This window comes from Ochotona curzoniae, unplaced genomic scaffold (genome assembly GCF_017591425.1).
Source record: "Ochotona curzoniae isolate NIBS_2020 unplaced genomic scaffold, NIBS_Ocur_1.0 scaffold_4683, whole genome shotgun sequence".
Classification (NCBI taxonomy): domain Eukaryota; kingdom Metazoa; phylum Chordata; class Mammalia; order Lagomorpha; family Ochotonidae; genus Ochotona; species Ochotona curzoniae.
In genome coordinates, this window is record NW_024467121.1 from 33,138,215 (window position 1) to 33,154,275 (window position 16,061).

Below are 16,061 nucleotides of genomic sequence, written 5' to 3' on the forward strand. Positions count from 1 at the left end.
TCCAGCTCCCAGCCTGTGGCCCAGGAGAGCAGTGGAGGACGGCCCAAAGCTTTGGGACCCTGCACCCGCGTGGGAGACCCAGAAGAGGCTCCTGGCTTTCGGATCGGCATAGCATTGGCCGTTGCGCTCACTTGGGGAGTGAATCAACATTGGACGGAAGATCTTCCTCTCTGTCTCTCCTCTCTGTATATCCACCTTTCCAATAAACAAAAATAATCAAAAATAATCAAAAAAAAAAAACTGAGCCTTTTAAGAGATGACACCTGATGGCCTGGCGCAATAGCTTAATAGATTCCTTGCCTTGCATGTTTTAGGGTCCCATATGGGCGCTGGTTCTAATCCTGTGGGCCCTGCTTCCCTTGCAAATCCTGCTTGTGGCCTGGGAAAGCAGTGCAGGATGGCCCACAGCCTTGGGTCCTACACACGCGTGGGAGACCTGTAAGGGACTCCTAGCTCCTGGCTTTCAATCAGCTTCAGCTTCAGCTACTGAGGCCACTTGGGTGAGTTTGAACTAGCAGATAGAAGATCTTTCTATCTCTCCTTCTTTCTGTAAATCTGACTTCCAATAAAAATAAATACATCTTTATGCATATAAATTTAAAAAGATGACACCTGATAGGTATTAGAGTAAACTCCTGAAATTGGCAATAACTAATAAGTCTTCACCTGGAGCTTTGCCTTTTTCGTTCGCTTGTTTTAGTAATAAATTGCAGAAGATGCAATCTCATGGAAGAAGAGCAGGCACAAGCACTCTTTATGTTATTGCATAACTTGATTATTAATAACACATATTTGAAAAGGAATTAAAAGAAACCAACATTACCTCCTGAATGGTGGGAACGTCAACAGCTGAATGTACCAGTCTCCTATACATTGGATGTTTATTGTCTTTTCCCTTTTTATTAAGATCAATGGCCTAAAAGGTGGTCAGAATATCAGTTTTAAATGCAGCTAAAGAGAGACAGGTAAAACATGAACTTCTAAAACGGAAAGTATTTTCTACCTTTAAAGGCACATCTTACACAAAATACTGCAAAACCAAACATAACAAGCTACACGTACTTGTAGCTTCATGTTGCAGTCTCTGGGATTTTGACAGAACCATCTTTGGAAAATTTCAGTTCACTTTATAAACAGTGAATGAAAATGCTTATTCTGATAAATGAAATTAAAAACTACACATCTCTAACATAACTTAAAAAAAAAGTCAAAACCCAAAAGCGAATGTTAAGTTGGCTATTATACAACTATTTAGTTCAGACAGCAAGTAAGACAGTACAGGTTTCCACATTTCATATTGCTATCTCCACATTTACACTCGGAAATCGAGCAAGGGGAAGGTGTGTTTGGGGAGGTTTTCAATGCACCTGAGCAGGACTCACCCTCTCCTTCATGCGGGAGACAATGAACCTCAGGTATGTGCCCATCTCCTGTTTGTTGGTATTTTTTTTCTTAATGCTCTGTTAAAAAAAAAAAAAGAAGTGATATATAAAGCCCTATCATTCTTATGGTTATCGTCATGTAAAAGTCATGTTAAGACTAAAGCATGCAAATATTAATAGAAATACCATTTTCTACATAGTTGTCAAAGAGAAATTGAATCTCTTCAGGATAGAAATGGTATTTACTGCTACAAGGTGAGAAACTGAAAAAATTCCATGTTGTAGTTGACATAAAATTTTACAGATTATATTTTTTCTTGTTATTTTAGAACTTCAACAAGTTTTCAGATAAAAAAAGTAATAGATACAATGCACATTCACTTGTTTTATTAAAATACTGAAGGATAAAGTGGTTTGGGGAATATTTCCAATTAGCAACTAAATGGTGAATTCAAGTGTAACATTTTTCATTAAAAAGGTTTTCAAAAATCAATGCATAATAATATATCTACTTAAAAGTGTTAAAGATATACACAATAATAACTCCAATATCTATTAGCCCGGCCTATGAAGCAGTTTTCAATTTACCGTTCAAGAAAAATCTAACACACACATGCACACACAAACATACACACACACACACACACATCAAAATTCTGGTTTTTTATGTCAGTTTTAGATGGCTGGAAATAGGACAAATGGTCCTGAATACTTAATCAAGGCCAAGGCATTAAAAATAGTCTAAAGAATGCAAAGGCTGGGCCCGGCCAAGTAGCCTAGCGGCTACAGTCCTTGCCTTGCATGTTCCAGGATCCCATATGGGTACCACTTCTAATCTCAGCAACACCACTTCCTATCCAGCTCCCTGACTGTGGCCCTGGCAAAGCAGTGGTAGATGGCCCAAAGCCTTGGGAACCTGAACCCATGTGGGAGACCTGGAGGAAGCTCCTGGCTCCTGGCTTCGGATCGCCTCAGCTCCAGCCGTCGTGGCTACTTGGGGTGTGAATCAATGAACAAAACATGTTCCTCTCTGCCTCTCCTTCTCTCTGTATATGTGACTTTCTAATGGAGGGGAAAAAAAAAAAGAATGCAAAGGCCAAATTTCTGGACATTTGAATGTAATTAGATTCTTCTCTGGAGGAGCTGACTGGGTTTGGCCACTATTTTAACGGACATTTTAACATTTTCATGTGACTAAATTCTAATTCTCTGTCCAGTGATAGAATGCTCTTCAAAGAACATTATACATAAGAAGTTATTTAATTTTGCTAAAAACAGTAGAAGATGAGCTTTTAGAATTTTTAGCTAGAGCTTAATCAAATAGAATAAATAGGTCCATAGAAAACATCTGAATAAAAGACAGGGAAAACATTTTGTTATGTACAGTTTATCTTATCTACTTCATGTTTAAGGCACTTTCTTCCTTCCATTTCCACTTCTGGCCTCACCTCTCAGGCAAAGCGCACACATGTCTGTTCCTCCCCGTATTCAGCCCTACCACCTATGCATACAGCTTCTAAATTCATGCTTATTTCAAACCAGTTTTCCCCAAACCTAGCTATGCATCAGACATGGGTGATTTTCCATCAAATGCAATTGTGCTTCACTCCTAAGTGTCGGGGTTAAAATTTCTAGAGTTTCTGAGCTATTTTTTCATTAACTTTTTAATTATTTAGACTGTTATGCTACCAATCCAAGAATGAATTATAAACAGAGATGAGGTTGGAAACAATAAAATTTCCTGAATCCAGGGGTTATACTCTTCGGGGAGGATAAGTTCTCTCTTCTTTAAACAAACAGGAAGAAATGAACTGAATTTCAAAATAATAACAGCATAGGCACATTAAGAGAAAAATGAAATAGCATAGATACACAGTATTTAGTCACAAGCACAAAAACAGCTTTAAAACAAACACTGAACTCCAGTGTTTTTGCAATGGCCTGGATTAGCAATTCTTTTTTAAATAAAAAAATTTTATGTGCAAAACAAAATTTTACAAACTTACAATGCACAATATATGATTTCAAATAGGTATACATTATAGGTTCCTTAAATTGAGCTAATTGCCATATGTGTTATCTCGTGTCTTTAATCATTTCTGTTATTTTGAAAGCACTAAATTGCTCTCGTATTTAGCCAGATACCCCAGTGACTGTCATACATTTAAGAATTATTAGCTGGTCACTCATGTGTGCTAGCTTACGACAGACGAATGCTCAGTAGCAGAGGGCCTTGGTGGGCTTGAAACACCGTCTGCTATCAAAGCTTAGGGATAAATGTTCTTACTAGTGGACAGACACCCTTCAGTGCACTGTCAGACACAGCAAACAGGGCAAAGAAGGTCGGAGATGGCTGCTTTCCTCTCAGCACCTGGAAAGTCTACCTTCCTTTTTAAAACATGGGAGAATAAAAATAAACCCTTCCAGCCATGTGACCTGCTGCCACCCTACCTCTAAAACATTCACGTGTACTGATTTCACTGTAAGTCTCACTAAATTATGAATTTGTGCAAATTCAGATATAATAGCAGTCTTTCTTTCAAGAGGTAACGCATTATTTAGAGGAAATACACACCTTACACAGGACTGCAAGTTCACTAAATATTTTCCCAAGTCTTTCTGGCAACTGAGCAGGGTGGAAAAACCCTGCTCTCTAAATCTTCCTTTGAACAATTCAAGATTAAGCTGATCAATTAGAAGGCTAATCACCAGACTGTCAGACTAGCTACAAGTGAGAACATGTTTGAGAACTACTGGCTGGCCTCACCATGTCCAGGACAAAACCCCTCTGCTCTTCTTCCAAGGTTGCTGTGGAATACACATATTACTAGGTATATTTTCCTCCGTGTGCTCTAAACACAAACCTCAGAAGTACTTCACTCTGTTAGCTTGAATCTGAGTTCTCCTATTTTTACAGCCTTAGGAAATAAAACCACCCAGTGCTTCTCTATGGGCAAAATAATGCATTGCTAGAATCAGACTTAGCATTACTATGGTTAAAATATGTTAACCACATGGTTCCTTCTTTGAAACAACAACAAATATTTAAACTCTCTGAAGCGATTGTGGAAACTTGTACTTTATCATGGTTAAATTTAGGCAGCCTGCATATTAACTTGCTCATGCAATTAATTCCTACCATTTTTGAATATAGAATCTATAAAACTGTGGCTACTATACACTCTCATGAACTGGTTTTACCTCCAAACTTTTTAAAATGAACAGCTAATTTAGTGTTAGCCATGTTTGTCTCTGGGGTGACTGGACACAGATCACATTAAGGGTACTCATTTCACATAACCAGACAGTTTAACAGAGGATGAAAACCTGATTTTATATGCTGTTCAAATTTGCTTAGAGGTAAGTGGCTAGAATTATCTCTTTTCAAAGTGCCAGTAAAAGTAGAGATTTGAACTTAGAAACATGAATTCTCAGCAAAGTGTGAAAGGAAATAGAGCAGGCTGGGTAAGAACTCTTCCTATCTGTCTCAGTTCTGTTTGATGAAAACTACCCAGAATGCTTTAATATATCACCCTCCTATAGTACTCCAGGAAAATCCTGCCCTTATTTAACAAAGTGCTCTTCAGGCTGATAGCTCATGCATGATTGTTTATCATATTACAACCATTTGGGGAACCTTCAAAAAGCACTAGAGTTTATTAATATAAAGTCCTAGAACAGGCAAAAGTTATCTATGATGGAGAATGAGCTGAACAACTGTGGTCTGGGGAGAAGAGCCCGATAGTTGGTTTTATTCCAGAGACAATAGTGTTGAACCTCCTATGGCTCAATGGGATTTGGATTACACTGGTATATGACTTTGTCTATTTCTCAGATGGTACACTGAATACTTGGGTACACCACCAAAAACTATATTCTACCTTAAAGTAAAAAACCCACCAAGCTCTAAATGCCAATTCCAGAGATTCAGATACCATTGGCTTAGGGTTGGAGCTGATGCATTCATGGTGTGTGTATATGTGTATGATTATGTATAGTATATATCACACATGGATGGATCTATCTATCTATCTATCTATCTACCCATCCATCTATCTATCATGCAGACCTGAGAACCACTAGATCAAGTTGATAAAATATACTGTTTAACTAAATAAGTGAAGACACACATTGCTATAGCAGTTCAAATATTAAACTTTGCTGCCACATTCGAAGTATAAAGTTACATATCTTTAAAAGTTCTCTTTTCAAGTTATCTTGCAGGTAATATGCATTTATAAGAAATCCTTAGCAGATCCAGCATGGTCTCATTCTACTTACTCATGCATAAAGGAATACTACATAAGCCAAACTTGCTGTGGTGGTTGTATTGTGTTTGTGAGCTTTTTGCAGCCTCTAAAGTGAGAAACAACAATGATTTTCGCTATATAAAAGGATGGAATAAAAGCTTCACAAAGAATATTTTTGCTGAAAGCTCCCACATGCCTTTGCTTCTAAAGGCAAAAATGTATCTTTTCAGAGACTACTCCAGACCTTATGGAGCGGTTCTGAACTGACATGCTTGCTCACACATTGCTTGGTTATGGCATGGCGCCCCGGGATCTCACACTACTCAAGGCAGGGCTACAGTGGCTGAGAGATTCCGCTTCTCAGGTGCACAGGCTCAGGAGTTTTCCTGGTGAGATGTGGCAAAGACAAGAGGACCCTTAACAGAAGCCAAATCTTTCCCAATAATTTGTAAGAACAGGCATTTGCTGTGAGATGTTTTCAAGTCAAAAAATTTTGGTTTATTTTCTTATGCTTTCATAGTTCTAATTTCAACTTAGCATTTCAGAAAAGAAATCAAAGATTCACCTTCTGTCACTGGGCTGTGCCCTAAGATTTCTGGGAAATTCTTAAACTGGGGAGATTGGCTTTCACAGCCAAGTATCAGCTAGTGCCTGTCAGCCAAACTGAGATGTTTAAAATGGTTTGAGAAAAAGGTGCTGCAACTAACAGGAATTAAAGGAGTAGCTTCTAATATAAATATCATTTTGTTTATAACAATAAGGTTAGCGAACATTTAGGAAGACTATTCGAAAGAATATTCAGGACTAAATGCTGGCCTGAATCTTCAATTCTTTCTAGAGATCCAATTTTTCAGCTACAGAAACATATTTTAGCAGAGAATAATGTCTCTATCATTTCAGTACGAGTGTTTTAATGATGCTCAAAATCAGTAATCTAGATATCTTTTATCATTTAATATGTTTGTATTGATGCAGTTCAATTCATCCAATTCCCTCAACTGGGGCTGATCAAGGGCTTCAAAATTTGTTTCAGGATTTCAAATATACAGAATGCTCTATGCACAACGGACTAGACAAGATATCAAAAGATTTTCCTATAACAGACCAGGCAGTGAATATTTTAAGCTTTACAACTTTTGTCTGTCTCAACTGCTTACCCTTGCTGTTACAGTAAGAAATTAACTGTAAATACACATCACATTAATATACGTTCCAATACAACTGTAGGATACTGAAATCTAATTTTTAAAAATTATTTCCACATGTTACAAAATATTATCCTCTTAGTTTTCTTCAACATTTTAAAAACATAAACCCGTTATTAGCTCAAAGGCAGTACAAAACCACAGGTTACGCTCTGGACTAGACTAAGCATTATCAAAGGAGGGCCCCATACAGCTCATGACAAATGTTTGATCAATATTAGTTGAATTGGACAGGCAGCATTTATTACTAACTAGCTTCACTGCCTACTAGAAAAACTATTTCATGTACTTGAATTTTTTAAAAAAGCAGTTACTTCTAATATCAGAAATTAATTCACAAGTATGTGTTAGCATACTGCAAGCAATATATATATATAAGTGTGTGTGTGTGTATAGTTTACTTTAGATGTGTGAATCAATTCATTGCCAGCTAACTAAATACCAGTAGCTGTTGACTTCCAACAATCCAGAACAGTAGCACCAACAACTCATTTAAAAAGGAACAAATAATCATCTGTGGTACTTATTGGAAATGCAGATTCTTCAGCCTGATCCAAGACTGTTTGGGGAAGGACGTTGGACGTTTCATTTGGGGCAGGCGGGGGGGGGCAGGAAAGCATTCTAGCTGTTCTGGTACAAGCGGCTTCTGAATCTTATCCGGAGAAAATACTGATGTGAATATAAGTTTACCGTATCATTTTAGGCTAAAAGAAGGTCTAAGATCTCTAGAACTGCCATCACAGACCATAAACTGATGGAAATTTTATGTGCAAAACTGCATTAGGTTGCTATGGATTGTAAGAACTGTGAAGTATCTTTGAGATGTGTCTGTAACAATGGAGTCGCAAAGAATCATTTTTACCAAGTGCCAATAACTAAAACTTTAAAAATAGAGGTCTGATGGAAGAGACAAATGGCCTAATTAATCCTATTACTTCTCCCTTGAAACCAAAGAACTTACAGTAGTCCAGCAATTCACATCACTCTCCAGAACTCTGTCCTAAAAACATACTTCTATTCACTCTTTTGCACTCTGGTAACAAAAAGAAATCAAATCTTATTTACAAGACCAGAAGAGCTGTGCATCACGCCTATTTCTGGCATTAACAGCACGGCAAATGGCCTTCGCAGTCCTGCACGTTGGCCAGCAATTGTTCCCTGAACTCCGGTTGCTGGCAATTTTTCTTTTCAAACTTAAATAAAAACTTTAACAACACTAGATTCCCTGCTTTTATCTATACCAACCATGCCATGATACACGTAAATAGCAGAAAGGTAAAACTTTTTATTATGTATGACACTACTGTGATAATACAGGGGAAAATGCCGGGAGGGGAAAAAGAGGAGAGAGGAAGGGGAGGGAGAAGGGTGAGCTGCTACACCTATAAAATCATATGGTGAAAACTGGAAAAAAAAAACCCTTAATTTAGAAGAGTTTCCGTTTAAAAAAAAAAAAGCCCTCTAAACTGTCACAGATGTGCTTTCTTGCAAGTCATTGTTGCGACTCAGAATAACAAGTAATAACAAGTAAGACTACCTAAAGGTGGGTTCTTGCTGTATGTTGGAAGACTGGACTACTCACTTGCCACCTCTGGTCAAAAACGTTAATCCAGCAAAACTATTCATGCAGCGTTTCAAAAACACAGCCAGATTTACAAAGACAACACTGAATGCAATTACAGCTGCATCTGTGTTTCTTTGTAACAATCAACTCTGTTATCTTGAACGATGCTAAGTACTGACTGAGCTCAAGAAATCAGACGAAACAAACAGCTCTGCAGCAAACAGTCTAGAATTGGTGAACAGCTTTTAAAACATTTTCCAAAGTAAATTAACAGCCCCAAACAAGACTACTACAATTATAAAAACATGTAATAGAGGGGTGGGGGGAATTCCCAGTGCCTATAAAATTGTATCACATAATACAATGTTAATAACAATAAAAAAAGAAAGAAAAAAAATTCAGTAACAGATTCACAAAGAAACTGCCAAAATATTATTAGCTAAAGACATGAGGTATGTTCAGCATTAATGCACTTTGGGAGGTAACTTCAGGCCCCTCTGTGGCTTGCTATTTGATTCAGGAATAGAAGAGAGGAAGTCAGCAAAAATGTTATGGAGCACAAGAATTGTTTCTAAAGCTCTTTCCCTCTCTTATACAATGTAACTCTTTAAGAAAAGAACAAGATTGAAAAGGCAGGGCCCAGCGTCATGACTCAGTGGCCAAAAACCTCACCTTGGACACACTCGGTTTGGGCACCCCATATGGGCACCGGTTTTTGTCTTGACTGCTCCACCTCACATCCTGTTCCCATCATGTGGCCTGGGAAAGCAGCGGAGGATGGTCTCAACTCTTGGGACCCTGCACCCACGTGAGAGATTGGGAAGAAGCTCCTGGCTCCTGGATTCAGATCAGCTCAATTCTGGCCATTGTGGCCACTCAGGGAGTGAACCAGCAGATGGAATATCTTTCTCTCCTTCCCACTGTAAATCTGCCTTTCCAATAAAAATAAGCAAGTCTTTTAAAAAGGGCAGAGAAAGAACATATTTCTCAGTGGAAATTCCATTTCTTTCAAAAAATAACTTACAGAATCATTTTAGTGACAAGGGCATGTATACCAGCAGTTCTTTCCTTATGGGGCATGCAGCCAATAAAATGTACTTCCTGTCCATTTCTTAATTCTCTCAAACCTCTACCCTGCGCATTTTGCATTACAGAGACAACAGTAGGTAACTGTACTTACTCCATAGTTTCAATTCCTCAGTGTTGGAAACACTGATGAACTTCCTGTCTATCTAGATGAAGTTATAAGCATCCTTATAAAAGAATCACGATAGCTACTAACACTTCATGTTCTTGAATTCCACCTTTCAAATAAAAAAGTTCATCTAAAAAAGAACAAGACATATTGAATATATATATATATTCTCATTCATTACTTTTGAATATGTTAGCGTTTCTTATGTGACTTAGACTGATCTTTGCATTTAAAAGTCACAGTAAGTTTTTCATAAGTGGCATGTAAATTGAACCAAAGTTAGCTGTATGATTTAAAGACTAGCAATGTAAAACGTTTACACTGTAAAATGACAAAACTCTAAAATAAAACTACTGCGAGGTCAGTGTTTATCCTAGATGCTCAAATGCGTGGAAACCAAGTGTATCATGCAACTTTCCCATCCACTCTGTTTATATGAGACTCATTCAGTGTCAAACACACGGTAGAGTACACATTACATTGTTTAGTAGCCATAGATTTGACTTTCTAATGACACATGTAAAACTTACGAAATACAGAACCTGTATTTATTTGATTTTAAATGGGAAGAATAACATGTGCAACGTCTCTAAATTATGAAAATGACATTTATGTGGGGAACATGTGCCTGTTAAATGATATTGGAGGAAACAGGGACCAACTTTCAAACGATGTCTCTGAACTGCTAATCTGGAAATCACCACTTATTTTGTTTGTCAGTCTTTCCTTGCTTTGCTAGATAGCTCGCCTCCTCGAATTAACATGTTTATGAGGTAATATAGATATCACAAACACAAGTCCGTGTAGGCCAGTGTTTGCTACACAATCTGTTTGTGTACCCTAGGGAGATGAAGCCTTGAGGAAGCAACTGTTTGAGAATTCTCGAAAAATACAACTATGGCTTAACTGGGAGACAAGTGCAACAAGGTCCACATTTTGTAGCAAAGGATGCAGCAAAGGATGCTTATCGGGCAGTAGCATAAACATTTGGAACGTGAGTGATCTGAAATGCATTCGTATGGTAGCTATGAGCTGCACATACACGGCACACTGAAATTCAGTTCCTGGATGCACAAGCTACATCCAGGACTCAACAGACACATCGGGAAGTGTCTGGTAGCTGACAACGCACACAAACCACTTCAACACTAAAGGAAAGACTCCTGGATCACACGGCACTAAAAACCAATGCAATGCCAGCCCAGCATGAGGTCCCGGGGTGTCTTTATGACACACCACTTGGCTGTAATTTTGTACTACATTTTTTAAGCTATCATTCAAACACATTGTTACTGTCAGGGTTTAGACCAGTCAGTGCGCAGTGCACATGGGAGCTCATACAATTCCGTGTATGTGTGCATACACAAGGCATATATGTGCATATATGTGCATGCAGAGGCTTGCCCCTAACCAGCATATCACACAAAATGACTGTTATCTGGAAACTGGATATTTGAAGCAAAAGTAAAATGAAACTTCTGTTTTCATCCTATCAATTTAGCAATGAAATATATTTCACAGGCCTGGCAAAGGGGGTGTAATCTTCTAAATGCCACTTCATGGCTTTTATAAAAAAAAAAATCAAAATTGCTATTACTATGCTTTAAATTGAAGCATTCAACTTCAAGTAAACTTACTCCACAAAAGATGATCAAACAATTACACAGATGTATATAAATTAGTTTTTTTGGTAAAAAAAAAAAAAAAAAAAAAAACAGACTCTTTTAAAAATCATTCCTTTGGGCCCGGCGCGGTGGCGCAAGTGGTTAAAGTCCTCGCCTTGCACGCCCGGGATCCCATATGGGTGCCGGTTCTAATCCTGGCAGCCCCGCTTCCCTTCCAGCTCCCTGCCTGTGGCCTGGGAAAGCAGTCGAGGACGGCCCAAAGCTTTGGGAACCTGCACCCGCGTGGGAGACCTGAAAGAGTCTCCTGGCTTCGGATCGGCATAGTATCGGCCCGTTGCGCTCACTTGGGGAGTGAATCATTGGACGGAAGATCTTCCTCTCTGTCTCTCCTCTCTGTATATCCGCCTTTCCAATGAAAAAATAATAAAAATAAATCTTTAAAAAAAAATCATTCCTTTGTACGAATAAAATCTTCTAAGCATTTTTTCAAAAGGGTATTTTTTTCCCTCAGAAAATCCATGCCTATTTCAGAAAAATAAACATCAAATAAAAGAAACAAAATGTAAACTTAAACATCAGGCAGACCTAACGGTAAGAGTCTTCCTCACTTGCTACAGGCGGAGGGGGGTTTCTGACATATGGATAGAAATGTTACTGCCAGATTTTTGGTAGACACGATGTAAGTGCATTAATGGCCATGTGATTCTATCATGGCTCAGGCCGCTAAGTTACAACACATACAAAATAAGAAGTCTGGGACATTTGTTAAGCCAAAGCAAACTAGCTATAACCAATAATGTGTGTGAAGTTTTACAGACATAGACATAAACACACACACACACACACACACACACACACACACAAACACACACACACACACACACACACATTCAAAGGGAGATGTTTGTATTTACTGACAATGAGTAGGATTTCTGGGAAGTTGGTTTTTCTTACATTTTTCTAAATTGTTTCATTGTCTTAGGAGAAATTTTAAAAACAATTTTAAGGCACCTCTCAGTAATTATACCAGTAGAAACTGAACAATAGTTAACATTTTTTAAAGAAAAGTCTAATAAGATACTTGCTGGCTATTTTCAATAACAATCTACTGTGTCCTTAAAGTAAAAGTTTATATTTTTTTAAAAAAAGCAGACATTCCAAAGAGATATCCCGAGTTCAAAGACTCCTTTTATTAGGAAGCAGAAATTCTCATTTTTTATTAGTCTGTATATCAGTAAATGAGTTGTAATAATACAACATTCTTGAGGTTATAAAAACTGGCAAACATTTATTTAATTAGAAAAATGCCTGTTAGTGCTCCAGTAAAATAGTAAAATAAATAAAATTTTAGAATTTTATTCTAAATAAAATTTTTAGAATTTTATTCTAAATAGAATTTTATTCTAATTAGAATTTTATTCTAATAGAATTTTTAGAATTTTATTCTAAATAAAATTTTAGAATTTTATTTATTTGTATTATCTTATGATATAGTATATTTGACAAATAATCAGATACATTAATTGAAGGCTTGTGAGCAGAATTAAATCTGGTAACTAGCTGAGAAGATAATTCATTCTCAGAAACTGTTTGAATGACGCTTGGACAGAAATCATGTAAGAATGGAGTCCTCTGGGCACTACAGCATAGCAGGAGAGGGCAGAAGTGGTACTGACGGACCTTCTTTTACTACTTTCACCGCTAGTAAAACTCGGGTTTGGCACTTTACCTCTGTTGGTATACGTCAGCTAATCTGCGAACATGAGTTGTTAAGAGAGTGGAGGATTATTCTGACTTAGAATCAAAGTGTTTTAGCTTGGAAAAACAGATTCAGAATCTGAACTCTCTTATTCAAGAATTCTTGCACCTGGTCAGTCATTCTGATTCTCAGAGCATTAAAAACAGCTAACACTTTGCCACTTTAAGTTTTTAACCATAAGATAAAAGCTCCTGTACTTAAAACAGATTTTGTGGGCCTTACCCCAAAGCAGTTCACAAACTACAAGTCAAATGCACCATTTTGGATTTAATAATGACTTACAGCATTACTGAAATAAGCAGAAGTCTATATTTAAAAATCCAGATGAACAAAGTATAAAGAAAGTCAAGTAAATTGGAAAGCAGAATAGTGTGAACATGTTCCTGGTCAATCAGGCAGATTGAAAAATATATTTTTAAATTCATTGAATCAGTAAAGAGAATAGAAAAAAACAGAATCAGACAACTTGATAGCATATTCTTATAAAAAAGTATTGGACATTTTTGCTAAAGGCTAAGTGTTCAATTTCCACTCTTGATATAAAAAAATATAAAATGCCTACAATTAATTTTAACTCATCTTCAATGACCTGTGGCTACAAATCCCAAATAATGCTGTTTTTTTTCTTTCTTTCACATTTCCACAAATAGTATAGTACTCTTGTGCTTAAGATCTCATTAACTTCTAATTTCTCTTAATGTAAATTTTAACAGAAAAGAGATATGTGTTTGCTGCAAAAACACACAATCCAGATCCTCAAGAGAATAAGATATGAATCCTACGGCAGCGTGTTAGCTTGCGGTCATCAACGCTAAGCCACACTGAGGGGCTGACCACTCTGGACTTCATGTTGATGTCCTCAAACATGGGGATTTTATCACTGCTGACCCGACTTTTATGCATTTGACCGATATAACCATTAAGCATTTTTAAATGCTATCCCAACTGTCTGCCCTCTATTAACTACGTACAATAATGCTGAAGAGATTAAGTGGACTCGGGTGATACAATGTACCCTGTGTTTTGCTCATCACAGAAGCAGAAAGGTTTTGATCCCACAGAGGAAAAAAATATGAATGTAAAGCTTTTCTTCTGGAAGAAGAAATGATGATTTAAACTGTTCAAGGCCCGTAAACAATTTTTAAAAACTGAACTAGCTTGAATCCAAAGAAGGAGAGTTTATAATATCAAATAAAAAAAATAGAGGCTGCAATCAAATAATTCCTTACTTTTTGTTATCAGTGCCATATTCAACGTAGTGTTTAGTCATTATAAATCACTCATATACAGACACACCACATTCTGCGTCCGACAATCACAGCAAGTATATTCTTCAGTGGAGGAAATGAATTAAAAAAAAAAACTGTATAAAGCAGCTGTTTTATCTCCTAGAAAAATTCATTTTGCTTTAAATAATGTAATTAGAATTATTTACACACAACTGCCCCCTCCCTCCACCCTCCAAATAAAATATAACCAAGTAATAAACTAACTCAAGATAGGACAAAAATAAAGGCTACATTCCATGGATATAAAGTTGTAAATAGATATAAAAATGTTTCAACAATGTGCCTTTTACTAACATGGTTTTTGAATGGCATAAATTGCACAGTTTATTATAAGGTACTTATTAAACAAATCTTGGTATGGTACATATGGTATATAGCTTAGATTTCCAGAGGCTATCTGTTAAGGTAGTCACACATTCCACAAGCAGGTGTTAAGAATGGCTACAGAATATATTTTTAAGCAATTGAAACTTCTAAAATGCACACACTGAAATGCAGAATGTGTTCTGTGATAGCCATTTAGGAGTGCTCTGTGTTCATTCACCATTTCAGCAGATAACCCCCACCCTCCAGACTTTATCCATTCACCTGCCAAGAACACCTGGGGTATCTGTGAGGCTATTTGTGAAGTCCGACCCCTCTGACCAGCACATGAAAGCTCGTAGGTACTCACCCTGCAAACTGGGCACTGCCAGTGACTACTGCTGTCTCTAAGCCTGAACTCATCAGACAAACACTTGGAATGATACACACGAAAACACAGGTCACATATCAACACCTCTCCAGGCAAATGGCATTCAAAACAATACCAGTCATGATTTTCTGTTTCCCAGTCCTACAAAAAATACAAAATAATTTCGTATGACATTTTGTCAATATCTGCAATGACTAAGAACAAAATTGAAACTAGACTCCATCAGAAGTTATGCATTATAAACAATTTTATACATTTCCTGTGTTAGAAACAAGAGGGAAAACAACTAGAAAGGTACTGCTTTATAGCTGAAATTCTTGCCTAAACAGTTTTAATTCAGAAAATCTTAAGGTGATCTGATAGCAAACCAATCCAAAATGAAGTTAAGTCCAAGGCCGACCCCAGTACTAATATTATCTTTCACTTTTAAGAATATAATCTAAGAAATATTTTTTCAGTAAATTTAGTACCCCGAACCAAGCTATGCTTAACATTTGATGTAAACAAATATTTCCTAAACCTTTTCTTTTTTTTTTCTTTTTTAATACTTCCGGTACGTGGCACACTATGAGAGCATTGGTAATAATGCTCACTATTTACCTTCTCTACCATGGTACTGGACGCTTCACTGAAAACAACTATTAATCAAAAATGTCCATGTTCTGATACAGCAAATATTTAGTCTTTTTAATTTGGAAAAAAAAATTGAAAATGTGAAACTAAAGTTTCAATGACATCGTTCGAAGGGGATAACCATGGGAGGTTGGGGGAAGGGAAGCAGGCTTATATCCTAATTGTAGCTATTTCTAGAAATAAAAAGAACATGACTACAGGTACACAGGGGTTCCTCACATGTTCTTAGCTGTAACACATTTGTGTACAGTCTATACCAAAAACACACAAACAAGAAGACTGTTAGAAGTTCTCTTGGTTTAGAATTAACTCTTGAGAAACATCACTCAGTTTTTATTAAAGCAGTTACATGATGAGTGACGAACTGATTCTCAACATTTTTTGTAGATATGCTAACCAAATAACAAAGAGAAAACCCGTAGGTGGTAGGGGATCTGTGAGACCCTGCATTTTAGAACTTGTCTT

General features: G+C 37.0%; 1 protein-coding gene across 9 annotated transcripts in view; it reads right to left on the reverse strand.

Annotated features, from left to right (window-relative positions):
* Positions 1–16,061, reverse strand: part of ZMYND11 (zinc finger MYND-type containing 11) — a 108,803-nt gene that overhangs the window by 17,758 nt on the left and 74,984 nt on the right. For 7 of the 9 annotated variants that reach the window (XM_040968152.1, XM_040968153.1, XM_040968157.1 and 4 more), the window contains 3 exons: positions 14,943–15,104; positions 1,383–1,460; positions 824–916 (listed from right to left, as the gene is read on the reverse strand). In XM_040968152.1, coding sequence (XP_040824086.1) covers positions 824–916; positions 1,383–1,460; positions 14,943–15,104 — 333 coding nt within the window. The remainder of the gene's footprint in view (positions 1–823; positions 917–1,382; positions 1,461–14,942; positions 15,105–16,061) is intronic. The other 2 variants (XM_040968159.1, XM_040968160.1) reach the window with 1 other exon arrangement.